Genomic DNA, 21089 nt, shown 5'->3' on the forward strand with positions numbered 1-21089 from the left:
ACCTAAAGGCTAGAATCTTTGCCAATTTCCAGGCCGTATTAGGCTCGCTTTGGTCAAGAACATCTGAAGCAAGGGTGGCAGTGTCCTTATTTCTGTGAGAGATTTTCCCACCAAGTTCAGCACCTGCTTTTCTTTACTGTGCACCCTCTGCTGGTTAGTGTGATAGAGCGAGCTCAAAGAAAAGAAGATGTGTACAACTTCCCGGAGAATTTTCTATTCATTGTTGTTTCTTTAAAAGTGTTAAATTGAGGTTTATACCTGTGGAACTCAGAAGTGTCTTGCTCAGGAAGAATGCGAGCTGTCAGCACGGTAGGCGTTGAGTCTCAGTGGTAATGTGAATGAAGAAGGTTTGAGGATAACAACAATAGCTACCATTTTAGAAGTGATAGTTATTATGTGTCAGGCACTCGCAGTGCTAAGCAATTTTACCCGCATTGACTCATTTAATCTTTAAAACAGCTCCACCAGGTAAGTACTGTTATCATTATCACTTCCTAGATGAGAAAAGGGAGACTCAGAAAAGTTAGGTCATTTGCTTGAGATTATACAGCTAAGCTAATAAATAACAGAGCTGAGATTCAAATCTACGCTTGCTTCTAAGCTCCCACATGTAACCACTATGATATTTTTAAGAGACCCTTGGAATAATTTCTGGGCTTATGGTAACTCAGCTCGTGGCTATTATCTCCCACTTTTAAGATTTTCCTACCATTTCAAAAACGAAAAACAAATTAGGTATAGGCATTCTTCTGAAATACACTTTCTCATCTACAGGAATCTGATCTGTGAAAACCTAGGAAGTTTGTTAAGAGACCAACATGTGCTCTCCTGCCAGTTCCAAAATCCTATACAGGAATCCCCGGTTTCTCCGGTTAGCTTTTCTGCAGCTTCATCACCAGCAACAGACTGGTGTGTTCTGTGATGTCCTTCTGCAGGCAGAAGGTAAGACACTAATGCAGACTCAATTAAAAAGTCACTATAGAATACTCACTGTAGAATAAGATAAAATGAGTTCAGGGCCAGGGAATAAAGCACAAAACCAAGAAAATGTGGGCACCTGGGTGGCTCAGTGGGTTAAAGCCTCTGCCTTCAGCTCAGGTCATGGTCCCAGGGTCCTGGGATCGAGCCCCGCATCGGGCTCTCTGCTCGGCAGGGAACCTGCTTCCTCCTCTCTCTCTGCCTGCCTCTCTGCCTACTTGTGATCTCTGTCAAACAAATAAATAAAATCTTTAAAAAAAAAAAAAAACAAGAAAATGTGCTATCGCCCTTGAGCACTATAAGTTATTTGGTAAAGAGCTGTTTGTTTCTAGGACAGTTACTGTTTCCAAGAGTGAAAATGAGACTGTGCTTTTTTTCTCTTAAAATATGTAAGTAGGGGCGCCTGGGTGGCTCAGTGGGTTAAGCTGCTGCCTTCGGCTCAGGTCATGATCTCAGGGTCCTGGGATCGAGTCCCGCATCGGGCTCTCTGCTCAGCAGGGAGCCTGCTTCTCCCTCTCTCTCTCTCTCTCTCTGCCTGCCTCTCTGCCTACTTGTGATCTCTCTCTGCCAAATAAATGAATAAAATCTTAAAAAAAAAAAAATATGTAAGTAGAGGGGCACCTGGGTGGCTCAGTTGGCTAGGCATCTGCCTTTGGCTCAGGTCATGATCTCTGAGTCTTGGGATCAAGCCCTGTGTCCCTCTCTCTGCCCCTCCCCTGCTCCTTCTCTCAAATAAATAAAAATTTTTTAAAATATTTTATTTATTTATCTGAGAGAGAATGAGTGAAAGAGAGCATGAGAGAGGAGAAGGTCAGAGGGAGAAGCAGACTCCCCAAGATGCTGGGAGCCCAATGCGGGACTCGATCTGGAAGTCCGGGATCATGACCCGAGCCGAAGGCAGTCGCTCAACAACTGAGCCACCCAGGAGCCCTCAAATAAATAAAATCTTTAAAAAAAATAATTGAAAGTAGGGGCACCTGGGTAGTTCATATGGTTAAGTGTCTGCCTTCGGCTCAGGTCATGATCTCTGTGTCCTGGTATTGAGTCCTGTGTCCCACTCTTCCCTGCTCAGCAGGGAGTCTGTTTCTCCCTTTCTCCCTCCCTCACCCGTTGGTTCTTTCTCGGGTGAATAAATAAAATCTTTATTTTTTAATTTTTTAAAAGATTTTATTTATTTATTTGACAGAGAGAGATCACAAGTAGGCAGAGGCAGGCAGAGAGAGGGGGAAGCAGGCTCCCTGCTGAGCAGAGAGCCTGATGTGGGGCTCAATCCCAGGACCCTGAGATCATGACCTGAGCTGAAGGCAGAGGCTTAACCCACTGAGCCACCCAGGCACCCCAGTAAATAAAATCTTAAAAAAAAAAAAAAGAAAGAAAAAGTAATGAAGTAATATAAAGTTTATTAAGTGTAGAAATTCTGTAAAAGGTGGATAATTAAAATGTAACAGGGTGATTGTGAAGATGAAGCTAACATACACACAAGACTTAGAACAATGATTTTAATATACTAAGCACAATATAAATGTTAGACAATACTATTACATATATTCCCATTTTCTTGCCAAGCTTTTGCTTAATTTTTCTCATCTTCAAATTGAAGGTTTTTGTTGTTTGTTATTAGACTTAAAAATATATAGTTTATTTCCACTCTTTTCCTTTATACTTGGAATGTTCAGTCAGTATGAAGTAGAGCCTGGTATCATGTATTTTTTTTTTAAGATTTTATTCATTTATTTGACAGAGAGAGAGATTACAAGCAGGCAGAGAGGCGGGCAGAGAAAGGGAGGGGAAAGCAGGCTTCGTGCTGAGCAGAGAGCCCAATGTAGGGCTCGATCCCAGGACTCTGGGATCATGACCTGAGCTGAAGGCAGAGGCTTTAACCCACTGAGCCACCCAGGCACCCCTATCATGTATTTTTGTTGGCTTTTTAAGTCAGCTCCATGCCCAGCGTGGAGCCCAGTGGGGGGCTTGAGCTCATGACCCTAAGATTAAGACTTGAGCTGAGATCAAGAGTCGGACCCCTAACCAACTGAGCCACCCAGGCACCCTGAGCCTTGTATCCTATAAAAATCCCAAGACTAGGGGCGCCTGGGTGGCTCAATGGGTTAAGCCGCTGCCTACAGCTCAGGTCATGATCTCGGGGTCCTGGGATGGAGTCCCACATCGGGCTCTCTGCTCAGCGGAGAGCCTGCTTCCCTTCCTCTCTCTCTGCCTGCCTCTCTTGTGATTTCTCTCTGTCAAATAAATAAATCTTTAAAAAAAAAAAAAAAAAATCCCAAGACTAGGAGTCAGAGTCTTAGCTTTTAAGTGACAAATCCCAAGTCTTACTTCATCTCTCTGGAGCTCAGTTTCTTCATTTATAAAAAGGGATTATGACAACCAACATCGTGTAGCACTCTGTACTTTGCAGAGTGCATACAATATAGTCTAGTGTCTCATTTGATTCTTACAACAGCCTTGTGAGATAATGTGATTTGGTTCCAGTTCTACAGATAAATGAATTGAGGCTTAGGGAGTTAATTTTCTTACCTGTCGGTTCTCTTAGTAAGTACAGAGTTGGGATTCATTCCTTAATTCAAAATTTTTTTAAATTTTTTTTTTTCTTTTTTACAGATAGAGAGAGAGAGAGAGATTACAAGTAGGCAGAGCAGCAGCCAGAGAGGGGAGGAAGCAGGCTCCCTGCCAAGCAGAGAGCCCGATACGGGGCTCGATCCCAGAGACCCTGAGATCATGACCTGAGCTGAAGGCAGAGGCTTAACCCACTGAGCCACCCAGGCGCCCCCAAAATTTTTTTAAAAAGCAATTGCCTATTGTATGTTAGAACAGTGTATAAGCATGGGCATATATACTATATGAAGATAAAATCCCTTCTTATACAGAAATCATGTAAAGGGGAGAGAAACCTGAGATAACAGTGGATCCGAGTAACTGCAATATAATAAATAACACTGGAGTAAGCAAAGGCTGAGACAGGAGCACAAGAAAGGGGCACCTTCCCAGAAGTGAGGAGGTTCGAGGACATAGGTTAGGGTGATTTTCTTGGAAAAAAATAACCTCTTAGTGGAGATCTGGAGGATAATAGGAGTAGAAGGAAGTGGGGAAGATTTCCCCAGCAGAGAGAACAACATGTACAGAGATGTAGATACAACCAAGGATTTGTGAGTGGCTCACTGTGGCTAGAGGGCAGACTCCAGGAAGTGTATTGATGAGAGATACGGGGAGAGAAATTAGCAGCAACGTGTGAGTTCTGAAGTATTGTGCAAAGAAGTAGGTCTTATCTCAGAATATTGGGAAATGTATTTATTTTAAGATTTATTTATTTTAGGGCACCTGGATGGCTCAGTGGGTTAAGCCTCTGCCTTTGGCTTGGATCATGATCTCATGGTCCTGGGATCAAGTCCCACATCAGGCTCTCTGCTCAGCAGGGAGCCTGCTTCCACCTCTCTCTCTGCCTGCCTCTCTGCCTACTTGTGATCTCTCTCTGTCAAATAAATAAATAAAATCTTTAAAAAAAAAAAGATTTATTTATTTTAGAGAGTGTGTGTGCAAGCAGGGAGAGGCAGGGGGAGAGGGGGGAATCTCAAGCAGACTCCCTACTGAGTGTGGAGCCTGCCGCAGGGCTCAATCCCATTACTCCGAGATCATGACCCAGAATGAGACCCGGAGTCAGATGCTCAACTGACTGAGCCACCCAGGGGCCCCAGGAAATGTATTTAAAGATATTAAGAGGAAGGTCATGATCAGATGTCTACTTTAAAGATAGCACTTAGGCTGCATGAGATGGATTGTTGTTAAGCCCAGATAGGACGTCATTTTGGAATCCAGAGAGGAAATGGTGGCCTAAAACTAGACATTGAGAATAGAGAAAAATGTATGGTTTATAAGCAAAAAGAATTTAGAAAACTTGGAGCAGTTAAGGGCGTAGGGTCTGTAATGAAACTGCTTGGGTTCAAATCCTCTTCCTGTGACTTGCTAACCATGTAATTGTGGTGGGTATGTTACTTAGCTATGCCACGATTTACTCATCTGTAATAGCAGCTACTTCACAGGATTGTAGTGAAGAGTAAATTAATGAATACTGGTAAAACCCTGAGTTAGGATATTACATGGCATGCAATAAGGATTCAAGAAATAGTGTCTTTTTTTTTTTTTTTTTTTTAAGATTAATGTTTGAGGGGCGCCTGGCTGGTTCAGTCAGTGGAGCCTGTGACTGTTGATCTCAGGGTTTTGAATTTGAGCCCCATGTTGGGTTAGAGGTTACCTAAAAATTTTTAGCTTTTCCATCCTCCTTGCCACTTGCTGTGCGCTCCCTGGTCTCTCTGTAGCCATGCCTTGCAAAATCAAGGAAATCAAGGACTTTCTGCTCACGGCCAGGTGAGGGATGCCAAATCCGTCAAGATCAAGAAAAGTAAGGATAACGTGAAGTTTAAAGTTCAGTGCAGAAGATACCTTTACACCTTGGTCATCATGGACAAGGAGAAGACAGAGAAACTGAAGTAGTCCCTCCCCCTGGGTTTGGCAGTGAAGGAGCTGAAGTGAACCTGGCCCACTGATTTGAACTATATTGAAGTTTTAAAAATTAGAAAAAAGTCTTTAAAAATAAATAGATAAGGGGCACCTAGGTGGCTCAGTGGGTTAAGTCTCTGCCTTTAGCTTGGGTCATGATCTCATGGTCCTGGGATCGAGCCCTGCATCAGGCTCTCTGCTCGGTGGGGAGACTACTCTCTCTCTCTCTGCCTGCTGCTCTGCCTGCTTGTGATCTCTCTCTGTCAAATAAATAAAATCTTTAAAAATAAATAAATAGATAAAAATCACTGATTAGATACAGTGGCTAAAGGAGAACAATCAAAGATGACTTGTAGTTTCCAGGCTTGGGCAGTTGGATGTAAGAAATAGGAGGTTTTGCGGTTAGGGAATGGAGTTCACTTTCTAGAAAGGTTGATACAGGCTATGGCATGTTTAGTGGCTCAGGAAAAAGGTATTTGGGCAGAAGTAGGACCTGGGAGTCAGCAGCAGGCCTTTGGAAATTGAAGCCATGAGAGAGGCTGAGATTGCCAGGGAAGTACCCATAAAGAAGGTGGCTGAGGACAGACCACTGCCTGGTAGGTAGTACCTAACAGGGTCAGGAGAGAATTGAACCCTGATTGTCTACATCCAAAGCTCACATTCTATTATAAACAGCTTCTGTAAAAATTTTAAAACTCTCCTGTGAGTCTAAAAAAATTTGAACTCCTCCTTTGTGTCAAGCAGTGAGTTATACCTTCGTGAGCAGATAGTCTCGCTCATAGAGGTTCACTTCAGTGGAGGTGGACACTTACAATATGGATATCTAAGTGCTCTGATAGCTAGAGTACCTCCCCGTGCCCAGGAGCACCTAACCTAGACTTGACGTGGGATGGGGAAAGGCTTTCTGAAGAAGTAATGACCAAATTAGATTTTCAGGATTTTGTTTTTAAGATTTTATTTATTTGAGAGAGAGAGTGGGAGTGGTGGTTGGTCGGGGGTGGGGGTGGCGTGCAAAAGGAGAGGAAGCATATTCCCCACTGAGCAGGGAGCCTCACAATCCCAGAACTCTGAGATCATGACTAAAGCCCAAGGCAGACAGTCAGCCGAAACACCCAGCAGCCCCTAAACTAGATTTTAAAACATAAAATGGTGTTAGCTAGGTAATGGCAGAAGGTTCCAGGTGGACAGAAGGAACCGATTTCCCCTATTGAACTTCCATGGAGGAAAACTGAGAGAAAGAACAGCACATTTGGGTAGTAAAGACTGCTCAGTCCATGAACATGCCAGTTTGCTTAAGATAAAAGTGTCTGGGGCGCCTGGGTGGCTCAGTGGGTTAAGCCGCTGCCTTCGGCTCAGGTCATGATCTTGGGGTCCTGGGATCAAGTCCCACATAGGGCTCTCTGCTCGGAAGGGAGCTTCCCTCTCTCTCTCTCTCTGCCTGCCTCTCTATCTACTTGTGATCTGTCTCTGTCAAATAAATGTTTAAAAAAAAAAAAAAGATAAAAGTGTCTGGATTTCCTTCCAGGTGAGGCAGTCCCAGCTCATTGCTGTATCCTGTCAGCCTGCAGCCCCTTCTTCACAGAGCGCCTGGAGCGGGAGAGGCCAGCTCAGGGTCGGAAGGTGGTGCTGGAGCTGGGGGGCTTGAAGATCAGGACACTCAGGAAGCTGGTGGACTTCTTATATACCTCAGAGATGGAAGTATCTCGAGAAGAAGCCCAGGATGTGCTTTCTGCTGCCCGTCAGCTCCGTGTATCTGAGCTAGAATCCCTTCAGCTAGAGGGTGGGAAGTTGGTGAAGGCTCCCCAGGGCCGAAGACTGAACAGGGAGTGCTTACAGCCTCCAGCAGCTGCACCAATCTCTGCCAGGGTGGTGGCATCCAGCCGCCGCCCTCGGACTCCACTGCCTGTTACCCAGACTCCTTGCCCTCTTGGGCCAGTGAGATTGAAGTCCTCAGGGAAGGAGGAGGGGCCCCTAGAGAAAAGCAACCGACAGAATGCAGAGAACTTGTCTGGCAATCTGCCCAAGAAGAAGGCCAGAGCTTGCCCAACTCCACAAGAAAAAAGCTCTTCACCATCAAGCCACAGTCAGGGACCAAGAGAGAACAAGAGTGACCCTGCCCTTGTTTGTACAGCACTTTCCCCACCCAGTATGTACCCTTCTGTGGATGAGCGGCTGTTGCCCAGAAAGATCAGACTGAGTCGCTCAAAGCCGTCTCCTGATACCCATACATCCAAGCCTTCTAGCATGGTAAGCGGACCCACCTCAGTACCCACAGCCCCTGGCCGGCGCCTTTGGCGGCAGAAGAGTATAAATAAAGTACCAGAAGACAAGGGGAAACCAGGGAGAGCTAGTCCTCTACAGAGGACCCCAAGCCCATCTGGCCTTGGAAAGACAGGTGGGAGCAAGAAGCGGAGCCCTGAAGTCAGGGCACCAAACTCAGACTCTGCAGAAGAGGGGCAGGTTGGAAGGGTGAAACTTCGGAAGATTGTCAATGGGACATGCTGGGAGGTGGTACAGGAGCCTCCTCTCAAAAACTCTCAAGACAACCCTCAGATCCCAGAAGCTCAACACTCAGAAGGGACTGCGAGTACTCAGGCATCCTCACATAAAGAGCAGGGACTGTCATCTGCTCAGGTAGACCTGTGTCAGGACTCCCCCGTGTGCTCTAGACTCCAAGACATTCTGCTCTCTGCTAGCCACTCCCCAGACCACCCAGTGGTGAAGTCTGAGTTCGGGTCCAGTCCAGAACTGATAGGAAAGGAACCTGGGCTGGATATGGACTGCAGAGAGCCTTATGCATTTGACACAGCCCTGCTGGGGCAGCCCTGTGAAGCCGAGGAGTACCGCATCACGAGCGCTGCTGCCACCAGCGAGCTGGAGGAGATCCTGGACTTCATGCTGTGTGGCTCAGACATTGAGCCCCCCATAGAGTCTCTGCAAAGTCCTGGAGTGGAGGGCTGCAGGACCCCTAGCTATCACCTGACAGAAACAGGAAAGAACTGGATCGAAGGGGAAGAATGGTGTTTGCCAGACTTGGAACTCTGGCCCAGGGAGCTCACAGGACTGGAAAAGGAATCTGTTGGTGAGAACAGAGAGCCAGTTGAGCCCTTTAGCCCCCTTGTTATGCCCTCTGAGAACAAAGAGCCAATTGAGTCCCTTAGCCCCCTTGTCATACCCTCTGAGGTGAGTGAAGGGGAGGTACTTTCAGTAGGAGGCTCTTGGACTCCAGATCTGGAAATTACCAGTTCCCAACCACTGGATGGTCCGAGAGATAAGCTTCATATTGACTCTCTTGCCCTTCCCCAAAGGTCCTATGAGGACCTCTCACCTCCCTGTTCAAACTGGATGGACACTGGGCCAGAAGTGTCCCTAAGTATGGATGAAGTGTTGTATTCTGCTCCAGAGGCAGGCAAGGAGGTACCTGGCAACCCTGACTTGTTGGACCCGCGTCCTGCCAGCTCCGAAGAGGAAGAAGAGATTGATGTGGTGGACTGGACATCCGAGGGGAGGCTGGTGCCCACTGGTATTCCCTCTGTGTGGCCCGACCCTTCCTCAGAGTCAGACACAGAAGTGGACATACTAACGTAGAACAGGAAGTAGGTTAGGGGCAATGGTAGGGTGGGAAATGTTGGCTAGCGAAAGGTATATTGACAGAGGCTAGCATATACCCTGTCCTCTTAGCACAAGAGGCAGGTGTACTCCTAGCTCTCTTAAGGTCCCTTCTTCTCTCTCCAGGCTTTGGGAGCCAGGCAAAGTAGTACCATAGGTACAAAATTATGAACTTGAACCACCTTATTTCATTGTAATCTATTTTCCAGTTAACGATAAACAAGTGAAACTATAATCTGTGTGGTCCCCAACTATACTGGATCATAAGTAAAAACCAGCACCAGGTCTCCTAAGTTATGAGGCATCTAGTCACTGCTAATTCAATAATAAATGAGAAAGAATACCCTCTACAAAACACAAGATATTTTAGAAGGTGTGAAACAGTGCTGGGGTGGAACAAGTGGGTACGACTAATAGGACATTTTCCCATACCTAACATGTGTGGCTTATTTAGTCCAGTATGGGAGGTCTAGCCAGACCGCTGCAGGGGCCAAAAAGACATAACTTCCGTCATCACTTCCAAGAAGTGAGTTGAAAAAGATACATACTTTTTTTAAAAAATAATTTGCTCCCCCCCCCCCCGCCCTCGCACAATTTTTGCAAGTATTTCACATGATCTACCAGAGAACCTAGGAGCTCCAGGTTAATTTGTGACCTCAGAATATGAAAAAAAAAAAAAAAAAACAAAAAAAACAAAAACAAGGGGAACCAATCCCACAAAAAGCTGGTTTTGCCCATTTCTTATCAAAGATTAAGTTTTACTTTATTATTCAAACACTTTATTTCAACTTTTATTGAACCAAATCCAAGAACAATTCAATGCCTTACTAGCAGGTTGCCTCACAAGTGAACCATCCTTTCTGGAGGGAAAGAAACCACGACTTCAGGTACATGACTAAAGTTTGGCCATGTTCCATCATAAATGCTCCAACATCACCAGAGACAGGAAGCTGTAAACATGACAAGGGGAAAAATAGGTTAGAGAAGGGGTCCAGGCACTCCAAAAGCCCGAGGACACTGTGCCCTCCACCCCAGAACCCACAAACCAAGGAGAATTCAAGAATTGCATCCTCCCCCATTTTACTCAGCATATCAAGTGCCTGACAACATGTCCAAAGACTAGAGATAAAGACCAGTCAAATCCTTGGGGCCATGAGGGATACTACTGTAGTTTTCACATGGGATTAACAGAAAACATACTAGAAATAAAACAAAAAACACAAAAAGGTAGGGTAGGGATAAGCACACATGAGGTTACACAAAAATTCTGGCCAGTATATGGGCGGGAAATAGCAAAAACAAGTGTCAATAACTTTAACTCCCAAACGAGGAAACCAGTGGGATTTACACCACCAGCTTTAAGAAACAAAACAACCGCCATCAGGTGTGCAAAATAAATCTAACGGAAACAAAAAGGGCCCGTTTCCCCACCCAGGGCAATAATCCACATCTTCAAAGGGCGCAAAGTGCATTTCTACAGTCATTCACATTACCATCAGCACCCTATAACTTAGCTCAAAAACATGCATCCAATTAGCAAAGAGCACATCAACAGGAAATAATTTTACTGCCGAGTTCTAGTTTTCCTACCCAGGAGCAAAGGGGAAATCCTGAGCAAGAAAAGTTGTAGATCGTGTGTGAAATGAGGGCTGCTTCGCAAATACCCCAAATCCACCCAAGCCCCCTTCAAACCTCAGCGTTGAGGACTTCTATCCAAAACACCCTACAAAAGGTGCTTCTTCAGCTCCTTCACCACCTCTTGAGGCTCCGGGAACTTCAGTTTGCGTGGGGGCCCCTTCTTAATCCCAGTCCAGAGCTCCACACCTGGGAAAAGACCAAGAAAGCCAAGTCACTTTGGAATGCACCAGCACGCCAAATGCCGAGGTGCCCACGGTCTGAGACCAGCGCCTCCCGCCTGCTCCCGGGCCCCCACTCACTGCTGCCGTCTGGGCGCAGCAGCGTCACCTCGAAGCTGCCCCTCCGGGGCTTGGCAGGGTTCACCTCCACCGGAAGCTCCGGGGTCTCCAGGCGCAGCGCCTGGCTCAGGGCCGCGGCGTTGCGCCCGTAGACGCGTCAGCTCGTGCTAGAGAGAGACGGGGAAGGTCAGAGGCTGGGGCCTTGGCCTGCGACGCCCTAGTCCACCTCCCCGGGCCTCTCCAGGCCCCTCACCAATGCTCAATCACGACGGTCGCCTCCCCTGCCTTCGCCGGCCTCTCCTGTTTCGCCGCCGCCGCGACCACCGCCACCTCGGCCTTCCGCTTTCTCCCACGAGAAGCCATGGCGCCCGGAGCCCTGCCGGAGCCTTGCCTGGGCGCGAACAGGGGTCGGGCCAATACCACTCCGAGCTCCAACCACAGGCCCGGAAGCCAGCCGCCGGGACAAAGCGTCTCGCTAGCCGCGCAGAGCGTGGCCCGGCGCACACGTGGTCTGGGGGGCGGGCTCCCTGGGCACAACCACTCTTCCCGCGGACGGAGGGGAGGGTGCGCTCCCTGGGGCACAACCACTCTGCCCGTGGCGGGAGGGAGGGAGCTACAAGAAGCTCCAGACCGAATCACCCGCGCTTGCGGAAGGGCGCGAACTAGGCAGCTCTGCAACAAGCCTGGCTTCACACAGGCATTTCTGCAAGCCTCCGTCGGGTTAAATAGCTTGGACCACGACATACAAACCCCACCCCCGCTCCCTGGAAACCGCGGCCCAATCCCAAACCAAACCCATAGCCTAATTAGGCGAGGTCAGTACTCTGGGATTCAGGTAACTAGACTTCCCTGATCCTGGGACCATTGACGGGCAGTTGGAGAAACTCATCAGGATGGCCTTTGAAGTTGAGGAGGAGACAGGCGCTTCCTTTGCAATGGCCAGGCTTTTCTTTTCTTTTTTTTTTTTTTTAAAGATTTTATTTATTTATTTGACAGAGAAAGATCACAAGTAGACAGAGAGGCAGGCAGAGAGAGAGGGGAAAGCAGGCTCCCTGCCGAGCAGAGAGCCCGATGCGGGACTCGATCCCAGGACCCTGAGATCATGACCTGAGCCGTAGGCAGCGGCTTAACCCACTGAGCCACCCAGGCGCCCAGGCCAGGCTTTTCTAATAGGCAAGGAACACACAAAGGCACAAACAAAAGGAAATCCCAGTTTCTTTATTATGGAAAACCATCAACTGGGCGTTGGGAGTAGGGAGTAAGTGAAACCCCATTCCTGCCCAAGCGCTTTTTCTGGGAGGCCCCACCACACAAAGGAATGTCTCAAACCTATTCCCCTTCCTCCCAAACTCCAAAAAATAGGGGGATTATGCAATATTATCTTCGATGAGTACACTCAGTGGTTAAAGGTGCCTCCTTGGGACCAGTGACAAAATTAGCCTTATACTTTTTAATGAAGGCCACAGACCAAGCCAGAAGTGCCTAGAGAAGCAAGGGTCCTTGAGGGAAAAGTTCTAGCGCAGACTCCATACACAGGCATCTTCTGCTGGGTTGAATATAATCTAAGCAGACTGTGTAGGTCCACTAAGAGGAGGAATGAACACACAGCATGTTGGAGACATGTGAGTGGTGTACAAGAACTGATAACTGACCCAAGCTTGGAGGGAAAGCATTTCCTCATCCATGGCAGATTTCTCCCTTCTTCCAGTGAAAGTTGGTCACAGCAGTGGAGGCCATCCTGGAGGGTGCCTGTCAATTCCCTGGAAGCCTCTTTAAAATGAGAAGCAGCACCCTGCCCCTCTCAGGGATAGCCAAAGGAGAAAACATAAATAAAAGGCCGAGGCCTCATACAAGGCTTGTGGTTACAGGAGGGGCAGGGCATCAGAGGTGAGGAAGCACTGACAAGGCAGGGATTCTATTTGTCCTTCTTGCTTTCCCTATCTGGTACTTCCGTGGGGTTTGAAGCCACAGGCCGCTCCTCAGGGGCATTATCTCCACCCTTTGATAGCTTCTTGGCCCGCTGATACAGTTCATTCAAATTGAATTCTCGGATCACATTCTCCTGCACAAAAGAGGTACAGACGCACATCAGGGTTCTGGTGGGACAGTCCTTACTAGGAAGTAAGAAGTATTCAGACACTTAAACATAGACAGTCTAGGAAAAAAGGAAGGAAAGGACAGAAATCTATTCTAATCTAACTCTCCTTTTTTGGGTACCTGGAAGAGTCAACCCTGTACAGTTAAGTACCCATTATGCGACCATTTCTGTGCCAAGAATTACAGCTACATTATTTAATGTCCTCTACAAAACAACCCTGTGATCCAAGTGTTACTCTCTTCAATTTTCTGCTAAGGAACCTCAGGTCTTCAGACTATACTGACGAGGGCCCTTGAGACTGAATCTTAACTAATAACTGTTCCCCTGTACTAGGAGTTCTGGCACATGGTAGAAGCACAACAAATCTGCTGAGTGAATTCATGAATGAAATCTGGTAACTAGACCACATCCTCAAAACTAGTGGGCCAAGCAGCAGAGCCAGGAATCAAACCCAGGCTGGACTCCAAAGCGGACCACTGTTCTACACCCTTCTCCAAACCACTCGCTCACTCTTTCAGATACCTCAGAGAAGGTCCAAGAGACAGCTCGTCCTTTCTTGTCAATCTGTGGCCTCCGCATGACCTCCTTGCCACCTTGGAATAGGATCAGGGTAGGGAGCTGCTTGGTGAGGGGCGACGTGCTCACTTTGTATCTACAGGACCCAGAAAGGACTCTATAAATGCATGTCTACATCACTGCAAGTGATTTACTGCTAGGCCCTCTCTCTAGGCCCTTACATACCGTTTACTAACATCAGTGTAGCGTCCAATGTCCACCTTCCCAAAATTTAGTCCTGTACAGTTGTACCTAAGAAAAATATATTATTTAACATAAGGAAAGAAGAGAGTGGGTCAAGGGAAGTGGAAACACAAATATTTGGGGAGGGGGAAAAACGCCTTTGGTTGCAATGTGAGAAATCAAGGCCAAAAACAATGAGAGGGAAAGCACAGCACCTCTGCTTCCATCATCCCTCCCCATACAGTACTCACTTGAGGGAGAGGTCAGCATAGATAGGAGCAAATGACTGGCAGTCATTAGACCAATTGGCAAAGAATTCCACAATCCAAGTGACCCTCTTGTCCCGCTCTAGCTCTTCCTGCCACACACAGGGAAGAACCAGTGAGCCGAATCACAAAGGCTTCCAGAAAGATTCAGACTTGAGCATCTAATTCTTCACCCTGGCTTTCCCTCCCCTCTCTCCCTCACTCCTGAAACAAACCACAGTACCCTTGACTTCCAATCTGAAGCAGTTACTCCTCCTAGTGAGTAAAAAGCACAACTACAAAAACACCCACAAAGGACACAAGAAACAAGGAGAGAGGAAGAGAACTCACATCAATGGTTTTATCACTGAAGTACTTGATGTACTCAGGGCCCATATACAGAGGAGGTTTACACGTCATCAGGAACACTAAACATAGAAAACAGATGTCAGAGGAAGCATATAAGGCCTACAGCAGGGGATTTACTTCCAAACTGACTCAAAGATTTTAGGCCTCAAAGAATATGCGTTGTGGACATATGCAGACCACTGACACATTCCCTTCTTCTTAAAAAGTTTCTGTAGATTCTTATCACCTAGCCACATACATAATTAATTAGGTACAAGATATGAAAGAAGGGTATGGAGAGACCTATCTGGGGTTGGAATTTGGTTCCCACACTGATCTCCTTACCTATGCAGAGTGTGATGTAAAGCAGGCCCATGCGAATATCCAGACGGAAGAAAAGAATTGCATTGGCCACTTTACTAAACATGAAGATGTTGCCTATATGTTGTTCCACAGTGACTGAAACACAAAGAGGTCATAGGTCAGGCTGGGCAGCATGCTCCTATATCCTGTTTGTCACTCTTCCTGTGGTAGTTTGAAATGGGAGAGGGGGAAGAGGATAAAATTCCAAGCTCAAATTCAGCCCTGGCATGGAGTGAAGGACTCAGTCACCAGAAAATGCCCCTCTCCTAACAAGAATGAAAGCAGCTCCAGAGGGCATGTGGCCTGAGCTGGAGAAACTGAGGCGCAGGCTAAACTTACTGGATCTGCGGTTCTTCATCATCACAATGGCACTGAGGAACATCAGGATCTCCACTTCTCTCTGGAACAGAATCAAAGTGACCGGAAGGCCATAAACACAGATGCTTTGGGTGGGGACGGGAGCCAAATATGGACTAAAAACCAATAGAGACCCAAATTGGCAATGGTACCAGCAAAGAAGTAACTGGAGTTGGCAAACATGTAGTGGGAACACCACCGGTCAGGTTCTACCCTGCCACAAACTGGCTGGTGCCCTTCAGCAGATCACTTTAACCTCTGAGCTTTGGTTTCCTCAGTGGAAGAGTATCTGTCTCAAAATGTTACCGTGAGGAGTAAATGAGATAATGGGTATGAAAGAAATGCATAAAGCCCAATACCATATAATATTGTAAGACATTATTACCAACTCAAAATAAAACAAAATAAAAATTTTTCCCATCCAATATTCATAGTTTAATCCATGTACCTTTAATAGGCTTTGAGAGCTGAAGGGGGCCTCTCGGAACTTTGAAAGGCCCTTCTCAGTACCCTGGGCTTTTAGTTCTTTCTCACTTTCTAGACTCTAAGGCCTGTGAGACAGGCAATAATCACGTCAAAGAAACAAGGTAATTTCAAAGAGTAAAGACTGTAAAGCCTAACAAGGACCCTGTGAGAGAAAGCATGGGAAGGGGAGGCAACTACAGTCTAGGTGGTCTGAGGCCTACCAGACCTTTCTGTTTACCCAGGAACCCAGATCACTATTTCACACAGAACCAATCAACCACAATTTACAGCTAGAAGTCAGAGACCTTAGGTCCTGGGTTTTTAGCATCAGTCTCCAACAAAAAGTAATCAACTGGCTTTAGCAACAGACATGTAAAGTGGAGGCTAGGGAATACAACAGATCTTACTAAATATTCCAGAGCAGAAAGCAGCACATTTTCACAAATGAAGTTGGATTGGCAGCTGGCATTTAACAAATGTGGAAAGATGAACTTAAAAGAAAAAAAGAAAGGACCTGTGGTCAAGCAGGAGGCCAAACGTAGGAATGAAAGGAAGAGCACCTAAAGTCAGTGGGTCAATGGCAAAGACTGGCTATGTATACTCCAAACTCAGTTCCTGTTTCCTCCTGCACATACTGCAGCCGGATTCTCAGTCTACTTGAGCCGAAGGAGCACTGTATGACTAGCATTCCTGCATGGAATATGAGTGGAAGCCACGTGCCATGTCTGCGCCAGCCAGTAAGCAGGTGTGTGTCCTCGCATTCCAGCTTCGTGTCCTCATGGGCTGGCTGGCTGATGATGGCATGACCCTACGGCCATTGGGGGAGGCAGAAGGAGCCTGGGTTCCAGACAAACGGTATGAAGCAGAGTCCCTTTTGGTTGTTCTGCATGTTTGTTCCTTGTTTTTAGAACTTTTATTATGGAAAATTTCAAACATACATAAAAATAGGCTACTAGAAACTAGCAGAATGTGCCCCCCCCCCATTTGCCACTTTGGATTATTCTGCATAATAATTTTGAGCCTAAAAGCAATTAAGAAGTAGATACAAGAAAAGCTCCTTGCCCTCTATTTGTCTAAAAGCAAGACATAATTTTTTTCTTTTTTAGATTTTATTTATTTATTTGAGAGAGAAAGCATGTGCAAAAAGCATGGGGAGGAACAGAAGGGGAAGGAGAGGAAGAGCATCTCAAGCAGACTGTGCACTGGGCTCGGAGCCCCACACCGGGCTGGATCTCAAAACTCTGAGCCAAAACCAAGAGTCACAAGATTAACTGACTGAGCCACCCAGGTGCCCCAAAGCAAGACATAACTTTTTTAAAGTATTCCTTCAACCCTTACCAGGAAGGATAAAAGTTGATCAAGGGAGACAAGTTTAGACCCTATCATCCTGGAGACAGCACCAAAGGAAACTAACAAAACAAACAAGAGCCTTTATCTACCTTATTTTACCTTCCCGCAGCCTGCCTTTCTTGGAAACCTAGAACTTCTTTCCTTTGTCCAGTCATTTCTCCAAAAATGTATTGCTCTTTGTTGAGGATATGATATAAGTCAGAGTTCTTTTTTTTTTTTTTTTTTAAGATTTTATTATCTATTTGATAGACAGGGATCACAACTAGTCAGAGAGGCAGGCAGAGAGAGAGGAAGCAGGCTCCCCACTAACCCTGAGACCATGACCTGAGCCAAAAGCAGAAGCTTTAACCCACTGAGCCACCCAGGTGCCCCATAAGCCAGAGTTCTAACCAACCTCTGAGTTAATTCATTTTCCCTGGGTATCTCCAGTGCATACATGATATACATGTTAATATACTTGTCTTTCGTTTTTAATATTTTATTACAGGGGTCTCAACCAAGACCTCGGAGAGGTGGTGGAAAAATTAATTTTCCTCCCCTACAATACTTTAATCCCTTCTACTCAGATTTAACAGTAACATTTGGCAAAACAGTTCCCTTTCATCTATGCTACCCACTTTTTTGGGAGAAACTTAAAGCAAATTCTAAACTTCAGCATGTATCTCTTACACATAAGGACTTTTTAAATAGAAACTTTTTTTTTTTAAAGATTTTATTTATTTATTTGACACACAGAGAGATCACAGGTAGGCAGAGAGGTAGGCAGAGAGGGAGAAGGAGGCTCCCTGCTGAGCAGAAAATCCAATGCAGGGCTCTATCCCAGGACCCTGAGATCATGACCTAAGCCCAGGCAGAGGCTTAACCTACTGAGCCAAGCAGGTGCCTCAAGCCTTTTTTTTAAAAAGGAGGGGAGGGTAGAGAGGGAAAGACAAAATCTTAAGCAAGCTCCACACCCAGGTTGACCTGAGCAAAATCAGGAGTTGGATACTTAACCAACTAAGCCACCCAGGTGCCCCAAGGACTTTTTTAAAAGAAGCCCCCCACCCAGCCTTTTTAAGTTATTTATTTTAGTAATCTCAACTTTCAATGAGAGGCTCAAACTCACAACCCCAAGTTAAAGAACTACATGGTCTTCCAACTGAGACAGCCAGGCACCCTGGGACTTTTTTTTTTTTTTAACAAACCAAAATACCATTTCACACTTAACACAATTAATAATTCCTTACTGTCATTTGATACTTGGTCCTTATTCAAATGATAACCATAATTTCAAACTGTCTTTGTGCAGTTTGTGCAAATCAGGAACAAGTAAGCCAGAACTATGCAATGCATTTGGCTTATGTGTTTCCTTGATCTTCCTTTATCTCTAAAGAACATCTATTCTTGGGGCGCCTGGGTGGCTCAGTCCTTAAGCATCTGCCTTCAGCTCAGGTCATGGTCCCAAGGTCCTGGGATCGAGCACCCTTGCTCAGCAGGGAGCCTACTTCTCCCTCTGCTTGTGCTCTCTGTCAAATAAATAAATAAAATATTTTTTTAAAAAAAGAGAGCGAGAATATCTATTCTTCATTTTTACCAAATCCAATCTACTTATCTATTGAAGACATTGAGTCATTTGTACTCCTAACTTTCCCACTTTCTGGATTTGGCCGCTTGCTAACTTAAGGTATGTGTTACTCTGATGATGGTTTTCGATCTCCCATATTTCTTGTAAAGTGGTAATGAAACCTAGAGGCTTGAATACAATGCAATCCAAATCTTTTGCCAGAAATACATCATGGGTGGTGCTAAGACTCTCCCTATTGCCTCCCTTCAGAGGATACCCAATCCTTTCATCTGACGGTTTTAGCATTCACAGATGATCATTCCCTAGTTTTATCATTTCATTAGGGTTTGACATATGCTTTTGTTTTTATTTTGTTTGTTTGTTTTTGTTTTTAATAAGCTCTATGCCCAGTGATGTGGGGCTTGAACACATGGCCCTGAAATCAAGGGTTGTATGCTCCACTGACAGAGCTAGTCAAGTACCTCTGCTAAATAATTTTTAAAATGTTATCAATCCTTGACACTCCTGGGTGTTCAGTCGGTTAAGTGTCTGCCTATGGCTCAGGTCATGATCCCAGAGTGCTGGGATCAAGTCCCACATCAGGCTCCTTACTCACTGGGGAGCCTGCTTCTCCCTCTGCCTGCTGCTCCCCATGCTTGTGTTCTCTAACAAATAAAGTCTTAAAAAAATAAATTTTATCAATCCTTCCATGTTTATTAGGTCAAATTTATCTAAAGAAATCAATTATTTGGGGTGCCTGGGTGGCTCGGTCATTAAGCGTCTGCCTTCGGCTCAGGTCATGGTCCCGGGATCCTGGGATCCAGTCCTGCATTGGGCTCCTTGCTTGGCAGGAAGCCTACTTCTCCCTCTCCCACTCCCACTGCTTGTGTTCCCTCTCTTGCTGTCTCTCTCTCTGTCAAATAAATAAATTAAATTAAAAAAAGAAAGAAATCAATCATTTGTCTATTAAATCAGATTTTTCTAACAGTAGTCTAATGCTATGTTACAATGTCTATGTCATTCACCTCACTTCATGTCACCTCACTTTATCATCTGCTATCATCATCATCAGGATAAGTGTAGTACAGTAAAATATTTTAAGGGAGGTAGACAGAGACCACAATGACATAATTTCATTATGTTACTTTGTTATAATTGTTCTAATTTACTATCAGTTATTGCTGTTAATCTCTGACTGTATCTAAGTTATAGATTGATTTATCACAGATATATATATATGTATATATATATATATAGGACAAAACATTATATATATAAGGTTTGGTACTATCCAGGGTTTCAGGTAACCACCCGGGGTCTTGCAATGAATACCCACCGCCCCAGCTGCCCCACATAAGAGGGGACCACTATAAAAATAGGAACTCCTGAAGTCGCATGGCCACAACTGAACTTATCAGTAACACTGGGAAAGGGCAGAGGAAGTATGAAAGCATTAACAAGGGATGGAGAATAAAAATAAGGGAGTGGGTCCCAGTAAAGGTCAAGATTCACTTTGGGGGCTGGGAAAAAAAGACAAAACTCAGGTTGACCCTCCCCATCCAGAACACAGCTGTAGCTGTAGAGCAGAGAGCATAGAGCTTCAACTCATTTTTCTCTGCTCTTACTCAAGCACAACAAGTATCTCGAGAGAGATTTCTTCACAATTTATTTTTATTTATTTATTTTTTTTTTTTAACAATTTCTTTCCAACAAGTCTAACACTTGTGTTCATTTCTGCATCCTCAGGATGCAGCAGAGTGCCCAGCAGATAGGGCGCGCTCTGGAAATGTTAACTGAAGAGACGGCTGATGGAGTGTGCAGGTACAATGGCCAAAGAGTTGTTTCAGGTCGTATTCACTCACTAGTTGACTCATGAGTGACTAGTTTGGCAACTCGCCTAACCTAACTCATCTAACCACGCCGAGATCAACTTCTCCATTAATAAAACAGGAGTACTACTACCCTCCTTTATCTCGCTGGCTCAGGAGGCTTTACATGATGGGTAGCCCTGTCACACTACACACGTGTTAAGTTTGGGTACAGCTGTTGACCAGCATGGATGGTGAGATGGAAAGAACCCTGCACTCAAGACTAAGAGCCAGCCTGTTGTGCAAGTTCACCGGCGGTTTTCCCATCTTAATTAAAGCATGAAGAGGTTTAGGCTCGATGACGGCCCAGGCCCTACATTCTAACTATCTGTAAGTCCGCTACAGGCTCGGAACCTCAGGTATCCTTAAAAAGGTGAACCTCGGGGCTCCGCATGCAACCTCGGGGAACAGGGACAGTGAAGGTCGCGGGGTCCGCTCACCCAGTCAAAGTCACACGGGTTGCCGTCTTCGCGTTGCGTGGGGAGACTGTTGCAGAGAGGGGGTAGCTTCCTCACGAGTAGGAATGCAACAGAAAGCAGGGCTGACAGAAGATAGTAAGGTCGGGCCAGCCATCGTGAAAGTCGTGGCACTGAATACACCAGAGCAATTAAAGGTGCCAGGACCGCCATCTTCCCGGCCTTTGCGGCGCCCGCCCACCTCCGGCGTCTGTAGGTCTGATCCCGCCCCTCTCACCATTGAGACAAT

The 21089-nt window shown here is 45.8% G+C and overlaps 3 protein-coding genes and 1 pseudogene across 4 annotated transcripts; 2 read left to right on the forward strand and 2 right to left on the reverse strand.

Moving 5' to 3' along the window:
* Positions 1-818: 818 nt before the first annotated feature.
* Positions 819-9072, forward strand: BTBD18 (BTB domain containing 18). Its single transcript, XM_046017484.1, has 2 exons — positions 819-942; positions 7010-9072. The coding sequence occupies exons 1-2, from the start codon at positions 819-821 to the stop codon at positions 9070-9072; spliced, it is 2187 nt and encodes a 728-aa protein (XP_045873440.1).
* LOC123949832 lies at positions 5306-5517 on the forward strand (annotated as a pseudogene).
* A 783-nt stretch (positions 9073-9855) lies between the features above and the next one.
* Positions 9856-11769, reverse strand: SELENOH (selenoprotein H). Its single transcript, XM_046014603.1, has 4 exons — positions 11263-11769; positions 11031-11176; positions 10786-10917; positions 9856-10043 (listed from the first exon to the last, which is right to left on the reverse strand). The coding sequence occupies exons 1-3, from the start codon at positions 11751-11753 to the stop codon at positions 10817-10819; spliced, it is 738 nt and encodes a 245-aa protein (XP_045870559.1). The 5' UTR covers positions 11754-11769; the 3' UTR covers positions 9856-10043; positions 10786-10816.
* Positions 11770-12206: 437 nt separating this feature from the next.
* Positions 12207-21051, reverse strand: TMX2 (thioredoxin related transmembrane protein 2). 2 transcript variants are annotated; one of them, XM_046014600.1, is made up of 8 exons: positions 20825-21048; positions 15141-15201; positions 14784-14897; positions 14442-14518; positions 14097-14203; positions 13849-13914; positions 13630-13759; positions 12207-13071 (listed from the first exon to the last, which is right to left on the reverse strand). In XM_046014600.1, exons 1-8 carry the CDS (start codon positions 21011-21013, stop codon positions 12925-12927), a joined length of 891 nt encoding a protein of 296 aa, XP_045870556.1. In that variant the 5' UTR covers positions 21014-21048; the 3' UTR covers positions 12207-12924. The 2 variants fall into 2 exon arrangements, with proteins under 2 accessions (XP_045870556.1, XP_045870557.1); XM_046014601.1 differs by lacking the exon at positions 12207-13071 and having other exon boundaries at positions 13667-13759; positions 13860-13914; positions 20825-21051.
* Between the last annotated feature and the right edge of the window lie 38 nt (positions 21052-21089).

The sequence above is a fragment of the Meles meles genome, chromosome 8 (genome assembly GCF_922984935.1).
Source record: "Meles meles chromosome 8, mMelMel3.1 paternal haplotype, whole genome shotgun sequence".
NCBI classification, from domain to species: Eukaryota; Metazoa; Chordata; class Mammalia; order Carnivora; family Mustelidae; genus Meles; species Meles meles.

Bases quoted from the DNA above. Each gene is read 5' to 3' on its own strand.
- TMX2 (XM_046014600.1), bottom strand. From the start codon at position 21,013: ATGGCGGTCCTGGCACCTTTAATTGCTCTGGTGTATTCAGTGCCACGA. The intron at 14,519-14,783 runs GTAAGGAGATCA...TTCTATGTTTAG, and splicing joins TTACATCACACTCTGCATAG to TGTTCCTGATGACGTGTAAA. The intron at 13,915-14,096 runs GTGAGTACTGTA...TATTTTTCTTAG, and splicing joins TATGCTGACCTCTCCCTCAA to GTACAACTGTACAGGACTAA.
- BTBD18 (XM_046017484.1), top strand. From the start codon at position 819: ATGTGCTCTCCTGCCAGTTCCAAAATCCTATACAGGAATCCCCGGTTT. The intron at 943-7,009 runs GTAAGACACTAA...ATTTCCTTCCAG, and splicing joins TGTCCTTCTGCAGGCAGAAG to GTGAGGCAGTCCCAGCTCAT.